This window comes from Panthera onca, chromosome D2 (genome assembly GCF_046562875.1).
Source record: "Panthera onca isolate mPanOnc1 chromosome D2, mPanOnc1 haplotype 2, whole genome shotgun sequence".
Taxonomy (NCBI): Eukaryota; Metazoa; Chordata; class Mammalia; order Carnivora; family Felidae; genus Panthera; species Panthera onca.
Genome location: NC_138349.1, coordinates 77,295,521 through 77,320,673, shown reverse-complemented (window position 1 = coordinate 77,320,673; position 25,153 = coordinate 77,295,521). Strand labels below are relative to the sequence as shown.

Genomic DNA, 25,153 nt, shown 5'->3' with positions numbered 1-25,153 from the left:
TTATAGTATTGCTTTATCATCTATTTAATGTCTGTGGGATCTATACTGATGTCTCTTATTTTTGATATTTGTAATTTGTATTCTACTTTTTTCTTAATTAGCCTGGCTAAAAACTTACTAATTTTATTGCTCTGTTCAATAAATACAACTTTTTAAAATTGATTTTGATTTTCTGTTTTCAATTTTATTGATTTCTGCTCTAATTCTTTTCATTTCTTTTCTTACACTTATTTTGGATTTAATTTGTTCTTCTCTTTCATGGAAGTTTAGATTATTGATTTTAGATCTTCCTCTTTTTTAATAGATGCACCCAGTCCTTTAAATTTCTTTGAATTTCTAAACATTGCTTTTGCTGCATCCCACAAATTTGGTAAGTTGTGTTTTCATTTTAATTTCGTTCAAAATATTTTTAAATTTATCTTAAGATTTATTAACCAAGTGTTATTTAAAGGCGTTACTTAATCTCCAAGTATTCTGAGATTTTCAACCTTTCTGTTTTAATTCACTTGTTGTCTAAGATCAGACATTGCATGATCTCTGTTCTTTTAAATTTGTTAAGTTGTATGTTATGGCCCAGAGTATGGTCTATCTTGGTCAATGTGTCCATATGAGCTTGAGAAAAATATGCATTCTGCTACCGTTGGATAAAGTATTCCATACATACCCATGACATCCAGTTGATGGATAGTGTTGTGTGGTTCAACTATGCCCTTACTAATTTTCTGCCTTTTGGATCTCCCCATTTCTGATAAAGGAGGACAGAAGTCTCCAACTATTACAGTGGATTCATCTATTTTTCCTTGTAGTTCTATTAGTTTCTTCCTCACATACTTTGATGCTCTGTTGTTACACGCATACATTTTGATTGTTATGTCTTCTTAGAAAATTGATTCCTTTATAATCATATAATGCCCTTCTTTCCCCTGATAATTTTCCTTACCCAAAAGGCTGCTATTCCTACTTTTTCAATTATTTTTAGCATGATATAGCTTTCTCCATCCACTTACTTTTAATCTATGTGTCATTATATTTAAGGTGGGTTTCTTGCAGGCAAGAAATACTTGGGTGTCATCTTTGATCCACTCTGACAATCTCAGTCTTTTAATTCATGCATTCAGACCATTGATGTTCAAAGTAATTCTTGACACAGTTGGATTAAGATCTACATATTTGTTTCTGTTTTCTATTTGTTGCCCTTATTCTTTGCTCTACTTTTGTCTTCCATTCTTTTTCTGCCTTTGGTGACTTTAACTGAATATTTCATATGATTTTATTTTCTCTCCATTCTTCACATATAAGTTATACTTTTTTTCTTTTTTAGACAGAGAGTGTGAGCAGAGGAGAGGGGCATGGGAGGGGTGAGAGAGAGAGAGAGAGAGAGAGAGAGAGAGAGAGAGAATCTTAAGCTGGCTCCACGCTCAGTGCAGAACCCAACACGGGGCTCAATCCCATGACTTTGGGATCATGACATGAGCTGAAAGCAAAAGTCAAATGCTCAACCAACTGAGCCACCCAGGCATTCCCCCCCTTCTTTTTTTTCTTTTTACTTTTTAAAAGTGGTTTTCTTAGAGTTTGCAATATACATTTACAACCAATCTGAGTCCACTTTCAAATAACATTATATTTGCTATTCCATGGATAGTGAAAGTACCTTTTAACAAAACAATCCTAATTCATTCCCCATCCTTTGTAGAAATGCTATTATTCACTTCACTTACACATAAGCATACATAGGCAAATACAGTGTTGCTGTTACTATTTTGAACAAACTTTTATCTATTGTATCAATTAAGAATAAGAAAAATTTAAAAAAACTTTAATTTTACCTTCACCAATGCTTCCTTCCTTCCTTTATGTAAACTCAAGTTTCTGAGCTTCCTTCTTGCTGAAGAACTTCTTTCAATGTTTCCTATAAGCCAGGTCTACTGGCAAAAAATTTCTTCAATTTTTGTCTGAGAAAGTCATTTCTTCTTCACTTCTAAAGGGCAATTTTGCAGGATACAGAATTCTAGATTGATAGCTTTTCCCTCCCAACATTTTAAATATTTCACTTTATTCCCTTCTTTCTTGCATAGTTTCCAAAAAATTGGATGCAATTCTTATCTTTGCCCTTTTACAGGTATAAAGTGTTTCTTCCTCTGGCTTCTTTCAGGATGTTTTCTTTATCTTTAATTTTCTGTACCTTGAAAATGATATGCCTACGTGTAGTGGGGTTTTTGCATTCACTCTTCCTGGCGTTGTCTTAACTTCTTGGACCTGTGGTTAGATATTGTAGAATAACTTGCAGAAATTCTCAGTCATTATTATTTCAAATATTTCTTCTATTCCTTTCATCATGGTTCTAGAATTTTTTGGTAGTTGTCCTACAGTTCTTGGGTATTCTGTCCTGTTTTTTTTTTTTTAACATTTATTTATTTTTGAGAGACAGAGAGAGGCAGCAGGGGCAGAGACAGAGAGAGACACACACAATCTGAAGCAGACTCCAGGCTCCAAGCTGTCAGCACAGAGCCCAATGCGGGGCTCGAACTCACGAACTGAGATCATGACCTGAAGAGAAGTTGAATGCTCAACTCACTGAGCCACCCAGGCGCCCCTGTCCTGTTTTTTTTTTCAATCCAACTTTTTTCTTTGCTTTTCAGTTTTGGAGGTTTCTATGGAGATATCCTCAAACTCACAGATTCTTTGCTCAGCCGAGTCCAGTCTAATAATAAGCCCATCAAAGGCATTCTTAATTTCCGTCAGTGTTTTTGTGCTCCAGCATTTCTTTTTTTCTTTCTTTGAATTCCATCTCTCTGCTTACATTGCCCATCTGTTCTTGCAGGCTGTCTATTTTATGAACTGGAGACTTTAGCATATTAATCATAGTTGTTTTAAATTCCTGGTCTGGTAGTTCCAACACTGCTGCCATATCGGAGTCTGGTTCTGATCCCTGTTCTGTCCCTTCCAAATGTGTTTACTGCCTGTCAGTACTTGGGTTTTTTGTTTGTTTGTTTGTTTTTTCTTGATAGCCACGCATGAAGTACTGGGTAAAGGGAACTGCTGTAAACAAGCCTTTAGTAACGTGCTGGTAAGGTACGGGAAGAGGAAGTGTTTTCTGGTTCTGTTATTAGTCTCAGTCTTTCAGTGAGCCTGTTCTTCTGGACTGTGAATTTCACAAGTTTCTCAGTATTCCCCCCTCTTAGGTGGCACGGGATGGCTAAGGCGGGCTGGAGTCAGGAATTTCCTTTCCCCTGGGTAGGTCAGTCACTGACATAATTGCAGCAGGTTGAGTTCTGGTAAAACAGGTTCTCCAGAGGGCATATCTTGTTAAAAACATAATCCTCTGGAATATCTCAAAATGGTTCTTTTTCCCTCTCCCTGGCAGAAGCACCAGGGAATTTTCTTCCAATATTCACTGTGAGAACCGGGGGGAGCCCCAGGAGGGAAAACTCCCAAAAGTGTGGGGCCCCGGGATTTTCTAATGCTTAGAGCCGTCCATACGGAGCCCCGGCAATTCATCAGTTCAGTTCAGGTTGTCCCATTAGGCACCGGCTCCTTAGAGGTCACTGCTCACGTGAGCTGTGATTCTGTGCACCTGCCTGTCGCTCTCTCCGATTTGGGGGCAGAAGTTTGCCCTGTGACCTCACTGCCTCACGGATCTAAGAAGGGTTGTTGGTTTTTCAGTTTGCCCAGCTTTTTACTTATTGTTAGGACAGAGTGGCAACTTCCAAGCATCTTACGTGCTGGACAAGAACCTGGAAGCCTCTCAGGTGCTGTCATCTCTTTCCTCTAGTTTTTGGGTTTTTTTTTTTTTTTAACAGGTTTTCACTTTTCCCTCTTCTGTTACTCTTAAGGCATTACCATGGGTTTATACGCTCTGGTGTCCTTTCCTAAAGTTAGTGTGTCTGTGATTTACAATTCAGTCCTGTGAACTTTCAGCTCTTTTCAAATCTTTCTCTTCTCTACTCACCTTTTTTCTGAGTTTATAATCTATGCTGTTGTCTCTGAATTTCTTTAGTTCATTTTGAAACATCATGTAACAGTTTTAAGTCTGGTGGACCTGACTTAAAATTATTCTGCTCTTTATTCTGTCTCTTTAACATATAAATATATATATATATATATATATATATATATATATATATATATATAATACATAAAAGGTAACTTCAAATAACTATGTAAATAAATATAAACTAGATTACTCCACCCATTATTATAAATTACACATAATTATATATATATATATATATACACACACATATGGTTTTATATAAAGTATAGTTATATGTATATAACATATATCTTTATATAGATATATAAATACATAAATTACATGTAACTTATATAATTATGTGTATATATAACTGTTTTACATATAGCATAATTTTATGTACATGACATAAATGGTATAATTATACATATAATATATATGTGCAATATACATTTATGGGTATATGTATATATAATGCAATTTGTATACAATTTACATATAAAATAATTTATATGTAAATATTTATAGATTTAAATATATGAATATAGTATATATCAATGTATCATATATTTCTATATTAAATATAAAAATAATTATATAAAAGAGCATATATGAAATAACATATAGAAATATTTTTATATATTTATAAATATATAATAAAAAGAGAGACACCAACCAGGAGCAGAATTATGTCTACAGGTAACAAAAACATTTCAGAAAAACAGATAAGGCTGGAAGGAGCTTCTTTGGACAAAAGGAGAATGGTTCAGCTTCTCTAGCGGCACGGCTCTAGGCAACTTGTTCTTCTGTTTTTACCCAGTATTTAAAACACAGCCTTTCTTTTCTGAGATCTGGTGGCTCTGTTTCCCTCCCTCCCTTTTACCTGATCCCTGTCTATTCTTTGCCCCTATCACCCTGCTCAATCCATTTTTGATTCTCAAAAGCTTATTCTCAAAGTAAGGCTTGTCTGAGGGTGCCCGGGTGCTCAGTCGGTTAAGCATCCGACTTCGGCTCAGGTCATGAACTCACAGTCCATGAGTTCAAGCCCCGCATCGGGCTCTGTGCTGACAGCTTGGAGCCTGGAACCTGCTTTGGATTCCGGGTCTCCCCCTCTTTCTACCTCTCCCTCTTGTGCCTTGTCTTCCCCTGTCTCTCAAAAATAAATAAACAGTAAAAAAATATTTATTAAAAAAAACATAAGGCTTGTCTGGAAGGGGCTTTACTAGATTAGCTTCCAAATTCATGGGCCAAGATTGCTCCAGAAATACCCGTTCTTACCATATCTCCTTCGCTCCCTCTTGGTTTCAGCTGCTGTTTCCACACTGGCCCACTATGCTCTCCATGAGTACTTGTAACTGATTTTTGGGTACGACAGAAATGGTGCTGTCTTTCCTCCACTTCCTGTCATTCATGTCCCAACACATATGTGGGGATAACGTGTCACCTAGTAACGTGTCACTGTGTTGTGTGTGTACGTGAAGTTCTGCTCTCTTCCAAGCTCTGCCTACTTTTACGTAAAGACTCGCAGAAATGAAACCCTCTGCCTCTCTGAGAGTTTCTCATTTCCCCTCAAACTGAATGAGAGCAGGTGGGTCTATCTCAAAGTGACTGGGTTCCTAAAAGCAAAAGCCTGACTTCTCAACCATAAAATAAAGAAAATGAAAAGTCATTCATATAAAGAATGTGCAGTAAATATCCGTGATTCCAATTTAGGAATGACTAAACTGAGGTAGCATCAGATCTGACGTTTGCATGTTCTTCAGGAAAACCTATGCTGCAGTCCCGAGCCATTCTCTTTCAGGCACAAATCAGCATGGAGAGATATCCTAGCAGCATGAAACAGTCTTCTGGAAAAGAGAGCCTTGTCTTTGATTAAAAGATTCTGCAGCTTAAGACATTTCTGGGATCATTTCCAGGAACGCATATATAATTTACAGTGACTGACTCCTTGCTCACTGCCAATGATAACTTTGTTCTCTCCACTTTTATAATCAATACAGGAGACAACAAACTCGAGAGGGGGAAAAAGGACCATCTCCCATTTTCCACCAATGAAAGTCAAAACCAGATACATCTGCACAAACCACATCTGTACCCAGGCTTACATACTTTAAACACGAACAGAGATCCAGAGAGCTTTGACTCCGTTATTACTGAAAGTTAAAAGTCTATAAAAAATATAATTGATCAGCGGTCTCCCCTCAAACTTAATGGTCCACTAAGTTTTGTGGATCACTTACTAGGTCAAGGCACTGTGCTCGTTACCGAGCAGCAAGAGTTAAGAAAATAAGTCAATATGCTCTGGTCCTCAGGGAATTCAGAAGCTGGTCTATGTGTCTGGGAGCATACATACATATGGATATAGTCAGGGAGAGAAAGTGGTGCAGATATTATACGGAATGAATCCCACTGGGCAACAAAACAGAAGTATAAACAAAGCACTTAAGAAGCACAGAGAAGAGAATTCAGGAACTTGGGAAAAAGCAGCCCAGAATAAGGACTATTTGAAATAGCTCTTGAAAGACAAGCAGGATTTCAGCAGGCAGAAAAGTACAGGAAGGATATACGAGAACAAAGGCAAATGGAAACATGGGAAAACAAAAACAAAACCAAAAACCTGACATTGTAGCAGGTTTTCAAGTAAGACTGTACTTATGTTGTAAGAACTTAAGGGGCGCCTGGGTGGCTCAGTTGGCTTAGTATCTGACTTTGGTTCAGATCATGATCTCACCACGTGTAAGCTCGAGCCCCGCATCAGGCTCTGTGCTGACAGCTCAGAGCCTGGGCCTGCTTCGGATTCTGTGTCTCCCTCTCTCTGCCCCTCCCCTGCTTACATTCCGTTTCTTTCTTTCTCTCTCTCTCTCTCTGTCAAAAATAAATAAACATTAAGAAAGATTTTTAAAAAAGAAGTTAAAGAAAAAAGTTCAAATTGGTTTATTGGACTTCAATTGCTACTTCATTCTATGCTTGATGAACAACCTCAGTATCTCATCCTTCAGGCAAATTTTCAAATACACGAGCAAAGAATAAAACAAAATGACAACAAAAAAAAGGTTCAGGCGGTCAGTTCACTAGGTCATCCGTTAACAATGAGATAGTTAAGCATGCCTCCGAGGAAGTAACCAGTTTAAATGGATTTGTGCCCTGACTGCCACATGAGATGCCCACTACTGAGTAGGAAGCATTCATTTTTAGTGCTGGAAACCAGCTCTTACGTTAAAGGAACAAGAAAACAATAGCCAGTACTGTGTTCCACACAAGGGAAAAATCAAAAACCAGCTAACTAAATGGTGTGCCTGGTTCCAGCCACTACAAAATAGCAGAAACCACAGGGAACATCCTAAATGTTAAAATGCTTAATATTTTCTTTTTAAGAAGACCATTTTTCACGACTGACAAGTGTCACAGTCATTAATACAAAGAGAATGCTGAATAAACACTTGTAAAATTAAAACAGATCTAAGTAACAGGGGCACCTGGGTGGCTCAGTCGGTTAAGCATCCAACTCTTGGTTTCAGCTCAGGTCATGGTGTCATGGTTCATGAGTTCAAGCCCCGCATCCAGTTCTGTGTTGACAGCATGGAGCCTGCTTGGGATTCTGTCTCCCTCTCTCTCCGCCCCTCCCCTGCTCACTCTCTCTTTCTTAAAAATAAATAAATAAACATTTAAAAATAAGTAAATAAATCTATGGAGAGCTATAAAATGCATCATGATCACGTTTTGCCACTGACTATTAAAATGGTAGTAAAGTTACTAACGTTGAATTATTATAATTCAATTATAATTTAATAATTATATTATAATAATTGCAATTTATTATTATTATTATCAATGAATCATGTGCACACAGTGCTCAGTATTATTTCACAGAATTATAATTATTTCACCAGAGAAGTGCTGTGGTATAAAGGAAAGAATGAAGCATTTGAAGTCAAATGGCCAAGGTCAAAGCATGGAAGAATCATTCCTGACACTGTTGTGTCAAGGCCCGGCGAGCATCTTAGGCATGGGACCTGGCCTCTGTTAGCTTTCCAAATCCTCCCCTGTGCAGTGAATTTGAGAGCAACAGCCATGCACACTCTTCCCACAACAATGGAGTAAGACTGCCCATCAAAGGGTTCTGGACGTCAGGAAGTACAACGCTTCCGCAAAAAAACGACTACACTGACCAATTTCTGGTTGACTTCCCACCCACGAGACATCTTCATTTCCTCTTTCCCTCATTCGACACAATCTAATCTTTCAGCACATGGTGCGAGTCCCCAAAGCAAGTTCTCAATCTCCCCCTCCAGATCCCCCACCATTGCTCTGGTCCGAAGACCTAGCAGCTCCCATCCAGACTTCCACAGACACCTTCCGACCATCTCCCTGCTTCCATGCTTGCTCTCTCAACACCCTCCAGTCCCCACGAGAGTCAGGACGATCTTGGCAATGTCTACATCAGATCTCATCACTCACCTGCTCCAATGGCCTCCCTTCATCCCAGGGAGAAACCTCAGCTCCTGGCTGTGGCCTGGAAGGCCTTCCATGACCGGGCCCCATTGACAACTCCTCTTCCTAACCAGGGGCCCCTGCATCACCTGGCTCCTCTTTCCGGAATGTTCCAGGGTACTTAGTACTGCTTACTCTCTCACTTCACTCCAAACTGCTCAAATGTCACTGCCTCAGCAAGCCTTCCCCAAACACCCTTTGTGAAAGGGCGAGTCCCTGCCCCATTAATCTCTATCCTATCACTCCGCTTTCTCCATAGCGCTTTGTTCTGAAATCACACCACTTATTTACTTGTTTACTCGTCCGCAAGGATATAAACACCACGACGGGGGCGATGGCTTTGTCTGATTCTTGCCAACAACCCTATCTGACTTCCTTACAAAGAGTGGGGGTCCAGCTAGAAAATTGCTTCGTGAAGAGTCAAAACATCTTCCACACCCCCTCTCGTTTATTCTGCTCCCCAGGCAATTACAGAGGGCCCGTCAATAACTTGACTGCCATGAGTAAAACCCCAATATCTGAACAGCCTCCCAGGGCTTTATCCCACCTTGGAATTCGAAGTAGACTCCAGGAAGCAAAGTCTGTTGCCAAACCCTTCTGCTGCCAAGCACAGTTTCTGTTGTTCTTTGTGGATGGTCGCGGTGCACTGCAGGACCACTTCATCGTCCTGCAAAAAGAGAAAAAGAAGAAAAAGTTAGAGATCTGACATGACGAGGCGGTCTAACTCAGATCTTGGACGCTATTACTTTAGTGCATATTAAAAAGCAGAGACAAAGGGAACAACAACTCGCCAAAAAGACCCACAGAGTTGATCCCTAGAGAATGTCTACTTGTAAAAAAGGTAACGGGGTAGCAGGAGAAAGAGGGTGCAGCCGCTCAGCTCAGCCAACAGTTCTCTCACTCTCATTGCTGGTCCCCAGAGGCAACCCACATGAGAAAAGGTAAAATACAAAATTTCCACGTTAGCACTCTTACACGCCGCTTTAATCATCCAAATTACAAAGAAATTTCCTGACACACGCCTAGGATATCACGAATCATCAAGAACGACATGGGTTCCAACAGCAGGTACACACGTCGCTCCAAAACCAGCAGAGGAAAACAGGTCAAGAACGGCCCAACCCAGAAAGTCACCCCAGTTCATCCACACACCGGCTACTTGTCCACGTTTGAAAGGACGCTTGGTTGCTTAGAAATGGGCAGAGAGAGGATTTGCCAGTTCAGTCCTGTGAAACCCAACACTGGCTTCCAATTAACTAAGCAGCCTTACAGGACAAGTTATAAAAGGGGGAGGACAGTAAATGGACGACTCTGTGTAGGCAACATGAGGACTGCAAGAAACACAGGCCTGAGAACTAGCCATGGCTGGATTCCCATCTCAGCTCTGCCATGCACAGGTTAGAAGATCCTAGACAAAGTATTGCATCTCTAAGATGATAAGGTAATGGAGTCACACCATGACTGACCTGCAAAAGGCACCAAATAGATAATAAATGGGAGATACCATTGTCATTTTTTTAAGATTATTTATTTTGAGACAGAAAGAGATCTTGAGTAGGGGAGGGGGGTAGAGGAGGAGGAGGAGGAGGAGGAGGAGGAGGAGGAGGGGAGAGGGAGAGGGAGGGAGAGGGAGGGAGAGGGAAGGAGAGAGAGAGAGAGAGAGAGAGAGAGAGAGAGAGAGAGAGCGCGAGCGAATTCCAAGCAAGTTCTACACTGTCGGTACAGAGCCTGATGCGGGGCTTTATCTCACAAACCATAAGATCATGACCTGAGCTGAAATCAAGGGTTGGACGCTTAACCAACTGTGCCACCCAGGTGCCTGATACCACTGTCATTTTTAAACAAAATATCTCACTTTAACAAGTTCTAGGTAGCAAATACCAAACAAGTCTAACCACTTACATTTTGACACTTCAAACACAAGGCAACAAGACACTTAACAGGGTAGTAAAAGGATATACTCACTGACCCTTTTAATTAGAGTCTGAGAAAAGGAACAAACAAGTATATCCTAGAAGACCCTTACCCAGGAAAAATGGCAGAGTGGGGAGTGCGATAAAAATTCAAAAGCAGAAGACAAGCCGTTTGGGTTAACCCAAAGAATCTGCTGTATCAATTGGAAAAGTACAAGTCTAATTTGCATTTAAAGCCTTCATAATCCTATGCATTTGCTTTATTTCCTATATGGTGAAGCAATATCTAATGACTGGCCTACAGCTCTAGTCACAGGCAAAGTCCAATTTCTTAATAATTTCCTCCCGACTATCCCTCCAGGTGCCCATTAATTTCCAGTGAACATTCAATTGTTACAACTTAAAAGTCATCTGCTAAAAAAAATAGCATTATTTTCATATAATGAGTACATCTGAATATTAATTCATGCTCAGCATGGCTATAATAAAAATAATGAAGTGTTTCTGTTGGTTATATAATCTGCAAAATCAAAGATATATTGTGTTTTCCAAAGAGGCAGTGTAATAACAAAGACCTGAATTGTGCTGATGTGCTCAGTGCCTTACCAAATCGCCATAGCCTTTTGCTATCTGGTCCCACTCACACCCGCTGGAACTAACTTCAGCATGCAAACTGCACTCTTGGGTAAAATGGGCTCCTTTGGAAGTTGGAGTCTATCTAAGTACCATTTAGTAAATAATTACTTTGATGCACTCATTAAAGACACTTTGGGAATGAGAATAAGAAAATGGAAAGGTATAGGTGAGAATAATAGTGCTATTCAGTAAGCCACACAAGAAAAGAAGGCACACCATATTTACCAAAAAGAACAGTCTATGTCAGTCCTGGCATTAACTTATTCTCCACATCTCATTATATAAAGATTATCCACAAATACACAGATGAAGACAATGAGGTTCAAAATAACTTGTTGCTGACAGAGGGCTGATCATACCTAGTTCTAGGAACTGATCATTAAACCTAACTGATCTGAATCTAAAAGTCCTCAGCCCCATGTTGCTTCTAGAGGCTCAATTGGTTTTTTACTACAATCGTTATCTAAAAAAGTACCTCTCAATCTTTAATGCACATCTTATCACCTGTGAGTCTTGCTGAAATGCAGATTCCGGTTCTATCGGTCTTGGGTGAGGCTGAACCTACATTTCTAACTAGTGGATCCGAGGAATTAGGATCCCAAACGGGTCCCAGAAAGCATATAAATCCCAGGAGACACGTGAGTAGTCTCTTAGAAGAGCTTGAAGGCAATCAATAACAGATGAATATTAAAACAAGTCCATATACTTTGGACAGAACCAGAAATGAGAGTACATGTGAAGGTGCTCATTAATATGTTGTCCATACTTGGGGCGCCTGGGTGGCTCAGTCGGTTGAGCGTCCAACTTCAGCTCAGGTCACGATCTTGCGGTCCGTGAGTTCGAGCCCCGCGTCAGGCTCTGGGCTGATGGCCCGGAGCCTGGAGCCTGCTTCCGATTCTGTGTCTCCCTCTCTCTCTGACCCTCCCCCGTTCATGCTCTCTCTCTGTCTCAAAAATAAATAAATGTTAAAAAAAAAAATTAAAAAAAAAAATATGTTGTCCATACCAAACTATCAGGGAAAGGAACCAACTTAAATAATATATGAACTACCCTACTAAGTGTATAAAACTAACTCACTCATGCCAAGTTTCCCTTTCACCTAGTGCCTTAACACTGTGATGGAGTGCCTGGCCACGAAGCAACCTTAAGTTCAAAAGAGTTCGGCCACCCCACCAAGGAGAGAGGCTACTGCTACAACGTTAGATCACTGTTCCACTTTGAATGACAGAATCTAGCCTGACTTTTGAAGCTTTTTCCAGTTTACCTGGCAGCTGTTTTCATTTTATATTCCAGTAAGTACAGGGTTCCTTTCTGACAGAAAGTAAAATATACTGAGCATGGATGGACCAAAGACCAATTCATAAATAACTGCCAGTTCCCTTTAATTTACCCATCATTCATCTCAAAGCATAATTTTTCTCCAGAACCACTGTGGTTTGAGAGCCTACTGACTATGCATTTGAGACGTCTCAATAAGTAGCTTTATTTTTTATTTATTATAAACCATGTGCAGTAAATCTGGTTTTTATCAACATATAATGTGTGCGTAAGGATATAGGTACATGCACACACACACACACACACACACACACAATCCATTTTCTTTTCCAAGAACAAACCAAGCACAGCCTAATACTGATGGGATCTAGAAAGTTAATACTGCTAAGGTAACAGAACAATAAGGCTATAGTGAAAGGGTGTCTCTTGTGTCATAAGGCTTCGGAATTAGTCTTTGCTACGTGGTCCTGAGGTCCAGGCTCCTAACTCTCATCACTGACCTTCACCTTTTAGCTGTATGTGCCTTTCGTGTACCCGAGTGCCTAAATGCACACTGTGACCATCACTTTTCCCGCCCGAGCCCATAACAACTAAAATCCTCCTTAAGTATTTGCCTTTGGGTATTTTTGGTTTTCTGAGTTCCCATGTCTCATTCCTAGGACCTAGTGCAACAAATTTTGATTCAACTCACAGCAACTCATCTTCCATAATCAAAACACTACAAAAGTGCATTCTGCTCATATTCTATCATTTCATTTTTTTAAAATTTCAAAGTCTGTTCATTAACCGTGAATGTCTAGCACAATAATGAGATAACGAGTATCACGCCTGTTCCTGGAAACACTTGAACTGACACCATTTCCCATTTTATATAAAACGAATTTGAAGAGACACAACTACTCCTCTTTTTTCACAAATTTTGGAAATATGAAATTGTAAAAACCAAATATTCTAGGAGCAACTTCATGAGCTTCATGAAGATAAATGGCACTTCTGGGAGAGTGGTATCCAGCTTACCATCCCCAAGTCCTATGGCTTCTACGTCCAATCCACCCATTTCTCACCACACCAGCTACCATCATGGTTAGTCATCCTCAAAACCCACTGAATAGCTTTCCCATCCAATGGCACTTCAACTTGAGGACACAACCATCAACCTGACTGTAATGTTTCCTGGCTTCAAATCTATTAATGGCCTCCCGCTGCTCTAAGGAAAAACGCCAAAAGACTCTTTTAGTGTGCAAGGCTCCACACTGCACAGAGGAGTGCCAGCCCAACACTTCCTCCAGCCGACCTTCCTTCATTCCTACAGGAGTTTGCACATGCTATTAAACCCTTTAGCTCTCTCTAGTTAAGACACATTTATCTTTCAAATCTTACTTAACTCAAGCACCCACTCCTGAGGTGAGCCTTCCCCGACCCACCAGGCTATGTCACTTCCTTTGTTTTGGGCTCCTATACCACTGTATTCCCTTTAGTTGTCATTATGCATTCACTTATGTAATTATTAAATTACAGCGTCTAATACTGCACTGGGAAAATATACTCAGTAAATGATCATTTTAATCCACTTTATACTACCTCATGAATAAGTGCTACCATGCTGACAAATAGGGATGCTTTTTAGAATTGCCAAGGTAAGATCCTACCTTTCCAAATAAAGACAGCATTACAGGATTCCATTAGGCGATTTTCTGGTTATATTCAGCCAGGAAAAAGGGCAATATTTGAGGAAAACTGCTGATCCTACTATATCTGTGACAAATGTTAATGTATCATAAGCGTTCGTAGCATCAATATAAAACCCAATGAGATCACTGGATTTAAAAAAAATAAATAAAAGCAGTCCAGTCCCTAATTTCCCCATTTCCAAATAAACATAATAAAACTTCAATTACAACTCTTTTCACATACAATCTAAGCAAATCAAACATACTGCCCCCTTGAAAAGTCAAAAAAATGTTCTTCACAACCCTGGCCATTAAAAAGTCCCTCACATCACACCAGGTGTTTTCCTTAGATGCTTACAATGCTTGTCATTTTGAAATGTTTATCCAGGTCTAGACCTTCTGTAACTGGTCTTTGTTTCTCAGTTATGTCTTAATAATTTTTCCACAACTGGCTCCAACTCAAAAGACTACATGCCTTGTATCCTATGGTCAAGCAGGGCAGACTGAATTTCATAGAAACCAGGGTGTCCAATCGAATAACTTCTTTAATGAAAACCGAGGCAATCGCATCAGCCAATGTAGACACAGCGAATGCCTCATAAGTATATGCTGGATTGAATTCCTTTTGTTAGGTGCTCTTGTAGTCTTCCTGTGACCTGACAACTCTTTGGAACAGAGATTATTTGGGGCGCCTGGGTGGCCCAGTCTCGGTTAGGTGTCCAACTTCGGCTCAGGTCATGGTCTCACAGTTTGTGAGTTCAAACCCCGTGTCGGGCTCTGTGCTGACAGCTCAGAGCCTGGAGCCTGCTTCAGATTCTGTGTCTCCCTCTCTCTCTCTGCCCCTCTGCCCCTCCCCTGCTCATGCTCTGTCTCTCTTTCTCTCAAAAATAAACAAACATTAAAAAAAAAAAATTTTAATAAAAAAAAAGAACAGAGATTATTTGGGGCAGGCAGGGATGAGGGGTGGGGGTGGAGCCAGCCCCAGAATGCTGCATTCCAGGCAATTCTGTGATGAGTAAATAAGACATGATTTCTCTCTAACAAATGCTGCCAAGAGTGCTGAAATAGTACAAAATGGGAAATAATTACCAAACAACATCAATAGCTTCTTTCAAACATTCATTCGTCATTGAATAAATATTTACCGAGGATATATGTGATAGGATATCCCCTAAGCGCTTGAGATAAATCATTGAATAAATCCAAGATCCCTGCACTCATTAGGCTTACATTCTGGCAGGGGAAGAGGGTCAATAAACAAAAGCACAGTCAATTTGTCAATCGTGTTAAAGGTAAAAAGTTCCATGGAAAAAAAAATGGAACTGCGTAAGGGGGATCAGAAGTGTTGCTATGGGTGGGAAGCATAAAAATATGAACACAACTGTCAGGTATTGTTGAGGGGATGAATTCTGAGCAAAGACTTGAAGCAGGGAAGGAGAAGGGACACGTGACTATCTTCGGGAGGAGCACTGCCTGGGGGGGATGGACAATGAAAGTCATGTTCATTGAACACCCAGCATGCTCAGGGAAACAGAGGATGGCCTTGTGGCCGGAAGATGGTGGGAGGTACTGGGTGGGGCCACACCATGAAAGACCTTGAACCCAGCATGTTCAAGGAAACAGAGGACATCCTTCTGGCTGGAGCAGAGTAGTCAGGGGGATGTCCTTGGGGCTGAAGCAGAGTAGTCAGGGGGAAGATGGTGGGAGGTAGTGGGTGGGGCCACACCTTGAGAGACCTTGAGCCTAGTGTCTGAACTTTAGCTTCTACTAAGGGAATGGGGCCACTAGGTCCTGTACTAAATGCAGACCTCAGGGAGGCAAGAAAGAATCAGAAGGATCTAAGGGGAGTGACTTCAGCCATTCAGGGAGATGAAGGTGATCCAGGCCAGGGTGCAGCAGTGGAGGTGGACAGAAGTGAGCAAATTCTAGATACGTGTTACATTCATCGAGTACTTCCGATGTTCCGGGAACTGTGATAAGCGGTCACTGGTCTGTCTCCTTGACGTCATCATCACTTCTAGCTTTTCTGGCAATTGGCTAAATAAAATGCTATCTATACTATTGGTTTTTCTTACAGCAAATATGTGGTTATCAGCGCAAACGAGCTGAGACGATTTAAAAAAAAAAAAAAGAAGCCCATATTTCTGGTCTTGCACTGAGTTTACAGTCATTTGTTTAAAAAATACAGATAGTCCTCAGTTCACACAATGGTACAACCAGAAAAATGACTGTGCAAAGCAAATCTTTGGGGAAACTATTTACGATTGTACCTTTGAAAATTTTGGTCCAGACATTAAAAACTCTACCAGTTATAAAAGTACAGAGAAATGGAAAAAAAAAAAAAAAAAACCAGTAAAATATTTAGCTCCCTATAATTTTAAACATTAAGAACACTGAGAATTAAAGTATTTTTGTTCTTTGTAAAACACTCATCAGGAGCAGTCTGAACGGGGCCTGCCTTATCCTGCTGGTTATGTAATTTTCCCTGTGGAACGAGCACCCCCCTCTATGTCTCAGCAAACTGTCGCACTCCTACATTTGGCTCATTCTCCAGCATCTTGAGGGTTCTAGAATATCTCTGAGAGTTCCTTTAATGTGAATTTCTTTGCCAGTGTTACTTCCTCGGCAACAATCTTCATCCTCTGTGTCACAACCACATTCCTCATTCGTGGCGATAAGCTCGCCTCCGCTCGGTCCCTCTGGCTGCACATCCACGGTTTCTCAAGCGGCAGCTGTGTCTGCACTCCCACACTCAGACTCAGCATCTACAACTCCTCTTCTGTTCAATGCGAATTTCGTTTCCAGGTTCCCCACTTTTCGTTTCTTTACCGCACCTCCATTTCTGTTAGCCAATTCCCACTCACCCATGTTCGCGAAATGTCCCATGCCTTGATGACGGGGAGACGAGGACGTAACTAATGCACCTGCACGCCTACGGTCTTTGCAGAGCACGAAGAACACACGGGTGGTGACCGATCCCCACGGACTCGGGAAGAAGCCACGTGACTGGTCACTGATCATGCTGTGCGTCTGGTACCTATCTGATGGGAATTCGTACACCGAAGAGTGAGCAGTGACGTCTGTATTTGACACAGTTACTCATAAGCTATCATGGTAAATGAAATCTGAACCATTATGTTGGGGTTCAGATGCCGTTTAACTAAGCCATGCCAACAGAAATGGTGCCTATCACAAGGATGCAAAGCCCAGGCCACCCATGTTTAACTGAGAACCTACTAAAGACATAGCGACTTGAACATAGTATATTTGCAAGGTAGAATTGGCAGAATTTGCTGACAGATTGTAGGAAAAGAAACCAGAAAGCTACTATTGAATAAATTATAGCTGTACAACCAAAAAAAAAAAAAAAAAAAAATCATCACACTGGAGAGAAACCCTATAAATAAAGTGAAGGGTCCCCTGCCACAGATTTAACCTTTATGCCCATCTGGAAATTCGAATGGAGAAACACCCTATGACTATATTCTTAGTATAAGAGCCTTCAGTCATCATTCAGCCCTTAAGAGTACATTTTTTTAATCCACACTGGTTTAAAAAAAAAAAAAAAAAAAAAAAGACACACTGAGTACCTTCTTTCTGTGGGAAAGCCTTTAATGCAGACTCTGTCCCTAGATAACATCGGAGAGTTCACACTCGAGAGCAATGCTGTAAATGCAGTGAATAAGGAAGAGCCCTCACCCAGAGTATATTACCTCTATGGACATCAGAGAATCCACACAGAGGGAAAAACTGTATGAATATAATGATTACAGGGAATATTTCAGCCAGAAGGCTAGCCTTTTTTCATACTAAAGAATTCCTATGATAGACGGGGTGCCCCGATGGCTCAATCGACTGAGCATCTGACTTCGACTCAGGTCATGATCTCACAAGTTTGTGAGTTTGGGCCCCGCATCAGACTCTCTGCTCTCAGCACAGAGCCCGCTTCAGATCCTCTGCTCACCCCCACCCTACCCTCTTTCTGCCCCTCTCCTGCTTGTGCGCACGCTCTCCCAAATAGATAAAGATTTTAAAAATCTTTAAAAAAAAAAAAAAAAGAATTCATATGATAGAGAAACTCTGTGCCCTTTGTCTGTGTGGAAAGGTTTTAATTGAAAAACGAGCAAATTTGCACTTGAGACAAGGTCTATCTCTGTGATCACTGTAGAGGGCCTTCAGGTGAGCTCCAGGCCTGGTGTAAACAAGATTATTGCCCCCAACAATCATAATCTTTAAGAAAGAGGGCAAGATGATGTTTACCAGGAGGTACAACTCTCTTGGAGAATGCCAGGTAATACCTGCTAGAAAAGCATATCAATGGGGCGCCTGGGTGGCTCAGTCGGTCGTGCATCCACCTTCCGCTCAGGGCATGATCAGACAGTTTGTGAGTTCGAGCCCCGCATCGGGCCCCGTGCTGACAGCTTAGAGCCTGGAGCCTGCTTCGGATTCTGCGTCTCCCTCTCTCTCTGCAGGCTTGCACTCTTTCTCTGTCTCACTGTATCTCTCTCTCTCTCTCAAAAATAAGTAAACATCAAAAAAACTTTTAAAAGAAAAGCATATCAGTGAAGAAAGCATCTGAAATCCACTACTCATAGAGCAACACTTCTAAAACATGGATGGGCTGGGGCGCCTGGGTGGCTCAGTCGGTTGAGTGGCCAACTTCGGCTCAGGTCACGATCTCACGGTCCGTGAGTTCGAGCCCCGCGTCGGGCTCTGTGCTGACAGCTCAGAGCCTGGAGCCTGTTTCGGATTCTGTGTCTCCCTCTCTCTGACCCTCCCCCATTCATGCTCTGTCTCTCTCTGTCTCAAAAATAAATAAACGTTAAAAAAAAATTAAAAAAAAAAAAAAACATGGATGGGCTGGCAAGGCACACGACCACCTCAGTGTCAGGAATGAAGAGCAATCTTCGTTCCTTAATCAACATTAAAGATCTCACCTGAGGAGACACTGATCCTAACATCGAGTCTTCAGCTGGAGCTCACAACAGAAAACCCATCCAGGGAAGACACTCTATGAAGAACCCAGTGCTACCAATAATTGCTGAGTGACATATTACTGCAAAGATGCAAAATAAAGACGAAGGGCTCTAAGAAATGTTGAGTGTGGAATTTGGTAACCAGTAATAATAAAATTATAATAATATTAAGTAATAATCAATTAAAAGCATGCTCCGCAATAAATCGGTACTCTAGGAAGGCAGTAAAAGTTATTGAAAACCTAGTATGGTGCTTTTTATTCTGATATAAACCACAAAAATATGCCGAGTGAAAATGGGCCATTTTTTTCCATTAATAATCCCTCCCTGTTGATCAGTTAGATGGCTCCCGCCGTTTACGCAACACTAAACATAATCATAAATACTTAAGTTAATCAGAAAATAACTCTTTGCAACTGAAAATGTAGAATACAAAAGAATGCACTTTTATTAGAGAAGGGCTAGAGTAGTAACATAAGAGTGACGAGAAGCCTAGATAAAAACATAATTTATTTAAAAAACTAAATTGGATTCCTGTATCGTGTCATACACAAAAAAAATCAGTTGTAAGATTTAAAGATTTCTTTTTTTAAGTTTATTTTTTTATGAGAGAGTGTGAGCAGGGAAGGGGCACAGGTGGGAGGAAAGAGAACAGCAAGCAGGCTCCGTGCAGTCAGCACAGAGCCCAACGCGACCCTCGATCCCGCAAATTGTGAGATCATGACCCGAGCTGAAATCAAGAGTTGGATGCTTACCCAACTGAGCCACCCAGGCGCCCCAAGATTTAAGACTTAAATTGTGAAGGCCAACTTTAAGACTTCAAGAAGAAAATACAGGTGAATATCCGTATAATTTTGCAATAAATGAGGATTTCTCAAGCAAGACAAAAATAACACAAAAGAAGAGATTAAGAAACTCAACTTTATTAAAATTAAGAACCTCTATTCAATAAAAGTCACCATAAAGTAAAACAACAACCCCAAAACTATAAGAAGACTTTGGAAATTCATACTAGAAACAAATCCACACATAAAGGACTTCTAAAAATCACTGAGGGAAAAAAAAAAGAGAAAAATAGGCCCAAAACACGAATAGCATTTCAGAAGATGAAATACAAATGGTGAATTACAGGACAAGAGGTTCAACCAAGTGATGGCAACAATGTAGAAAAATGGGAACTCTTATACATGTCTGGTGGGAGAATAAATCGTTAAAAACCATTTTAGGCAACAATTTGGCACTGATGTCGAAAACACATGCCTTGCAACCTGGCAGCTCCATTCCTAAATAAATTCCCCAGAGAAGAACCTTATTTATTCCTCTGAGAATGCACGCATAATAATGTGCATAACAGCACCAGAATCCTGAATGGGAAATGGCACCAACCATCACATTCGACAGAAGAGGCAAGAAGAGGAACGGAATCGGCAACAAGATGGGAAACCAAGGTATTCAGCCGCAAGGAATGGGTTGAGGTAGGCACTTCGGAACGAGGTCATCAACGGTCCACGTGTGCTGGAAAAACTCTCTTCGGTGGGGCCTATCATGCGATTCAGGAGCAAACATGGCGATCTCAAGGGGCCACACTGAGCTGGACATCAGTAAAATGGTCCCAAGTCTTGGAAAAAGAGAGGAGCCATCACATCGAATTCTCCTGAAGCACGCCAGATTCCATACGCGACTAGTTACGGATTCCTGGCCACAAGACGTATGCTTTGTACTAAAACTGAAGTCACTGAAGGAAAACTAAAGACCCACAATCTCTCACACACGCAGAACGTGAGGGTGTGTCAAAGCCCGCTGAGGCATGGGAAGTACCAATGACTCAGTGCTTCAGAAGCTTTGGGAAAAATCTCTTCTCCTGAGTAATAGTTTTATTTGCAGCAACAGGAGCCCTTTGGCACTGCAGAATGACTACGCGATCCTCTGTTCCTTACGGGTAAATGAACCGAATGTCCTTCAAGGTCCCTTCCAGCACTCACATTTTATGGTTCCATGGAAAAGATGAAACAGAGAAAGGAGAATTCCGCTCTTGTAGAAATTCAAAGACAGAAATGAAGCATACCTTGTACGCTCTTACCGCATAAATTATCGCTAGCTTCCTCTTTTTTTTTTTTTTTCTTTTTTTGGTAGAGGAAACTAACAGATACCTTGTTAACATCCTTAACTGTTCAGGCTGCGTGTGTGGTTTTATGCAAGATGACAGTGACGCTTTGTTTTTCGTCTCTTTTACCTATTACAGAAGTCGTCTGTTGCTCAGTGCTAATGACTGTCGGGCCAAAGTACATACATCCAATGGCATGTCAGAGCTGATGAGCCGTGAGGGCGGCGTTAGCATGTGCCTGGGTAATGTCAGCTGAAAGAGAGCTGGACAGAAACACCCAGATACTGGAGACAGTCAAGACATGAGACCTTTTCTTCATCTCCGAGTCACTAGGGGTACTATGCAAACAGAAGGCGCAAGGCAGAATGTTTCCTCTGAATATATAAATATGTCACCAATGCCTTTCTGGTCCCAGCTCGGTAGAAATAAACACTGCTATTGGAGAGGAACTTTACCTTTTTCATCCTGATACACTACAGCAGGCCGGCCATCGGTGCGGAGTAAACTTGGTGCACCAGTAAGCTCTAAGGAAACCATCCAGTTTCTGCAGGACCTGCACTGTTGTAACCAATGGAGACTCTGCTGGTCTCGCGGGCCATCAGCAAGCCTTGATGACACGAAGTTTCAGCCTCCTACGAACTATGACTTAGCAAAAATAAAAGCCGGAATCATCTACAGAGCTCTTGAATGCCTTTCTTAAATGCTGCAGAAACCAACAGAAACATCAAACAAGGTATAGGTAAGCCTTTACCCTTAGGAATAGTCACAAATAACGAGCACATTGCAATAGGTCTATGTGCCCCTTGGAATTTAGCATACCCAAAACGTAAACCTTTCTTAAATCCCCCCCAGTTTTTGCCATCCCCCATTGTTTCTCATCTCCGTAAGTAGCGCTGTCCATCAAAGTAATTAAAAGCAGACATCTAACTTCCTTCTACTAACTCCTGTGTTCCTTCAACCTGCCCTCCCACCGCCCAGGCCTTATGCAAGTCAACCCATTCTCATGATCTCACGCCCTGCACCCTCGATTTTCTCCACCTCTACAACTCTCTCTCATGTCTTTCTCCACGTTGCTCATTACAATCCAGCCACACGTCTCCCTTCTATTTCTCGGACGTGAAAAGCCCTGTTCTGCCTTGCTTGTTTTTCCCTTTGCACAAATGTTCTTCCTCCAGACCTTCACAAAGCCTGCTCCTTCCCATTAGTGAGGTCTTACCTTAGAGTCCTCTCCGTCCCTTCCTACCCAACCCCCAGGCACACGACTCATGTTCTGCAATTGTCTTATTTAACTGTTTTCTTGCTCATTGTCTTCTGCCTACCTTGTTTATACTGACCCCCAGTGCCCAGCACATAGTAGGCATTCATAAAGGATATCTGAAGAATAAAAGAATGAATGGATTCTTTCTATGCCTTCAAAAGGAAAAGGAACTACCATGTATTACCTACCTCTTCCCGAGGGGTACCTAACGACCGTGAAGCACCTACATCCCAGGTACCGCGCAATTCCTCAGTGACACATCAAGGCAAGCCATATGTCAGTTCTACTTAGCAACTTCTACTCATCACAGAGCACAGCATCTGGCTCAGAACACAGTCAACCAATGAGAAAAGGAAGAGCTCTAGGAGTTAAGTACTATCATTATGCTCCTGAGTATGAGTAAGTGCTATTAAGGCAGCTACTTTACGGATAAGAAAAAGGCATCCTGACGGTAAATCGCCTGCCCGCGGTTACCCACCCTGGGGTGTGGTGGAATGGGGCCAAAATCTGGGTCCGCCTGACTCTAAAGCCTATCCTCAAACTTCTGCATGTACCGATGTAAAATCATTGCACCAAGAGTCTGGCTGGGCAAGTGTAGGAATCTACCAAGAAACTGAACCTAATCCTCTAATTTCCCTTTCATCAAATATGTCTGGAGGTGCCTGGGTGGCTCAGTTAGCTGAGCGCCTGACTCTTGATTTTGGTTCAGGCCCCGTGTCGGGCTCTGCACGGACAGTGCAGAACCTGCTTGGGACTCTCTCTCCCTCTCTCTCTGCCCCTCCCCTGCTTGTGCGCTCTCTCAAAATAAATAAACTTTAAAAAATATGTATGTCTGATGATGTGGCTATAGGTAAACTGAACAAAGTTATTATACGTGGACTGAACTGTGTTAGAAACAAAACCAAATGAAAAACGTATTGAAAGTAACAATTAGTTTGAATGGAGGAGTAGCAGGAAGCGGTGAGAGGAGAAAGAAGGCTGGATGTATCATTAATAAGTAATTAAAAGCCAGTCAATAGTCAGAAGTGAGACTAAGAAAGAGCAGTCTAAAGTAATGCCACTCAATAGATTTTTAAGAAAGGACAGAGAAAAGAACAAAGTAGAAGACAGGAGGACAGAAGAGGAAAATGGACCCGTTTAACTTCCACATCGGAGATGGAATAATACCAGTTTAAAACTTGTTCTGGGCTACTGTAGAAAAAAAATAATGTACTGACATTTGCCATATCCTTTGGAACTCATCAAAATACGTGATAAAATAAATTTGTTGGCTTAGGACTCAGTAGAGTACCTTCCTCTTCAATTATCACTTGCCTCAGTTTCCACACTATCCTAACACCCAGCAGAGGGAGTAAAAAGTAGGAGCAGGGCACCTGGTGGCTCAGTTGGTTAAGCATCCAGCTCTTGCTTTCAGCTCAGGTCATGATCTCACGGTTCATGAGATCAAGCCCCTACATAGGGACAGATCTGTCTGTCAACACGGACCCCGCTTGGGATTCTCCCTTTCTCCCTCCCCCCCTCTCTCTCTCTCCTATATATATATATATATCTTCCTCAAAAATTTTAAAAAAGAAAAAGAAATAGTACCAGTGGCAAACCAAGATGGGGAAGGTCACAGGCACAGTCTGCCCCAGGAGCAGAGAAGAAGGCAGTACTCTCTATAGGGAGCTGCAACACTGTAATGAAACCCAGCAAAAGTTGGCCTGGTTTTTATCATCGCCCTGCATAAGCAATTCTCAACAGTTAGGAAATACACTCCCTCCCTACTGGTGACTGCTCCTTCTACTACATTCCCTCCTCGCACAAGGTGGGTCACGGAATATTAGACCTGCTGAATTACTAGAGGAAACACACACACACACACACACACACACACACACACACACACACACACGGGCTGATATACTAAACAGCACAACAAGAATTGTTGTGCTCGCCAATAATTTATGGACACAGATACAATCCTATCACCAATCAGATCCCAACTACAGAAGGAGTGAGGTAAGTCAGGACCTATTCACCCATAAGACCACATGAAAAATCCATTCCAGTATCCTGATACGACGTATCCCCTCTATTCTCTGGTGAAATTTTGTTTCAAAATGTGTGTGTGTGGGGGGGGGAGGGGGGGGGCGACATTGAAACTACCCTTACGAATATCACCTAGAAGAATAAGAATTTCTGAGAAACCATGCGGTAAAGGAAATTTCTTTGTTCCTGTTATAGATCTTTGAAAATAAATCTCTGAAATATTTCCAGAGCTGTGATAGAACAAGAATTGGAATTAAAAAAAGATAAAGGAAATTAAAGAGGGTCTAACATGGCCTGGAAAAGATATGAGATCATATATGCAGAATCCTAACAGTAGAAACCGCTGACAAAAATTAGCATTTAATTTAACGTTTATCATAAGAAGGCTGACTTGGAAGTAAAAAAATTAGATCTGGAAAGGCAACATATTTCAGACATTCTCAGCGTCTGCTTCATGCCAGATAGAGATTGGGTTTGACAGATATATTCACCAACAGTAACGTCAACAGAAATGTATCTGTTTCTCTTTTCCACTTAGAAAATATCATGCATAAAGTCGAAGCCTACGTTCTCAGCTCTGAAATGATCTGAAACTTCTCCTTGGCATTGAAGATTGCCACATATAGAAAGATCCTTGTTAAAATGCATCTTAATATGTGTGCTAAGTGTAAGAATGTTATTCTCTGTCACACCTATACTGGGTTTGGTGGAACACAATAAAAGAAAGAGCTATTAAAGAAAACGAGAGCTCCTATTTGCACCTAAGACATGAAAAATCAAACACGGAGACAAGCAGAGTAACTTAGCACTCAATAATGTCTCC

At 41.2% G+C, this 25,153-nt stretch overlaps 1 protein-coding gene across 4 annotated transcripts in view; it reads right to left on the bottom strand.

The window, feature by feature from the left end:
* Positions 1-25,153, bottom strand: part of RYR2 (ryanodine receptor 2) — a 755,762-nt gene that overhangs the window by 542,254 nt on the left and 188,355 nt on the right. For all 4 annotated transcript variants that reach the window (XM_081790553.1, XM_081790554.1, XM_081790555.1 and 1 more), the window contains exon 2: positions 9,012-9,131. In XM_081790553.1, the coding sequence (XP_081646679.1) occupies positions 9,012-9,131 (120 nt within the window). The remainder of the gene's footprint in view (positions 1-9,011; positions 9,132-25,153) is intronic.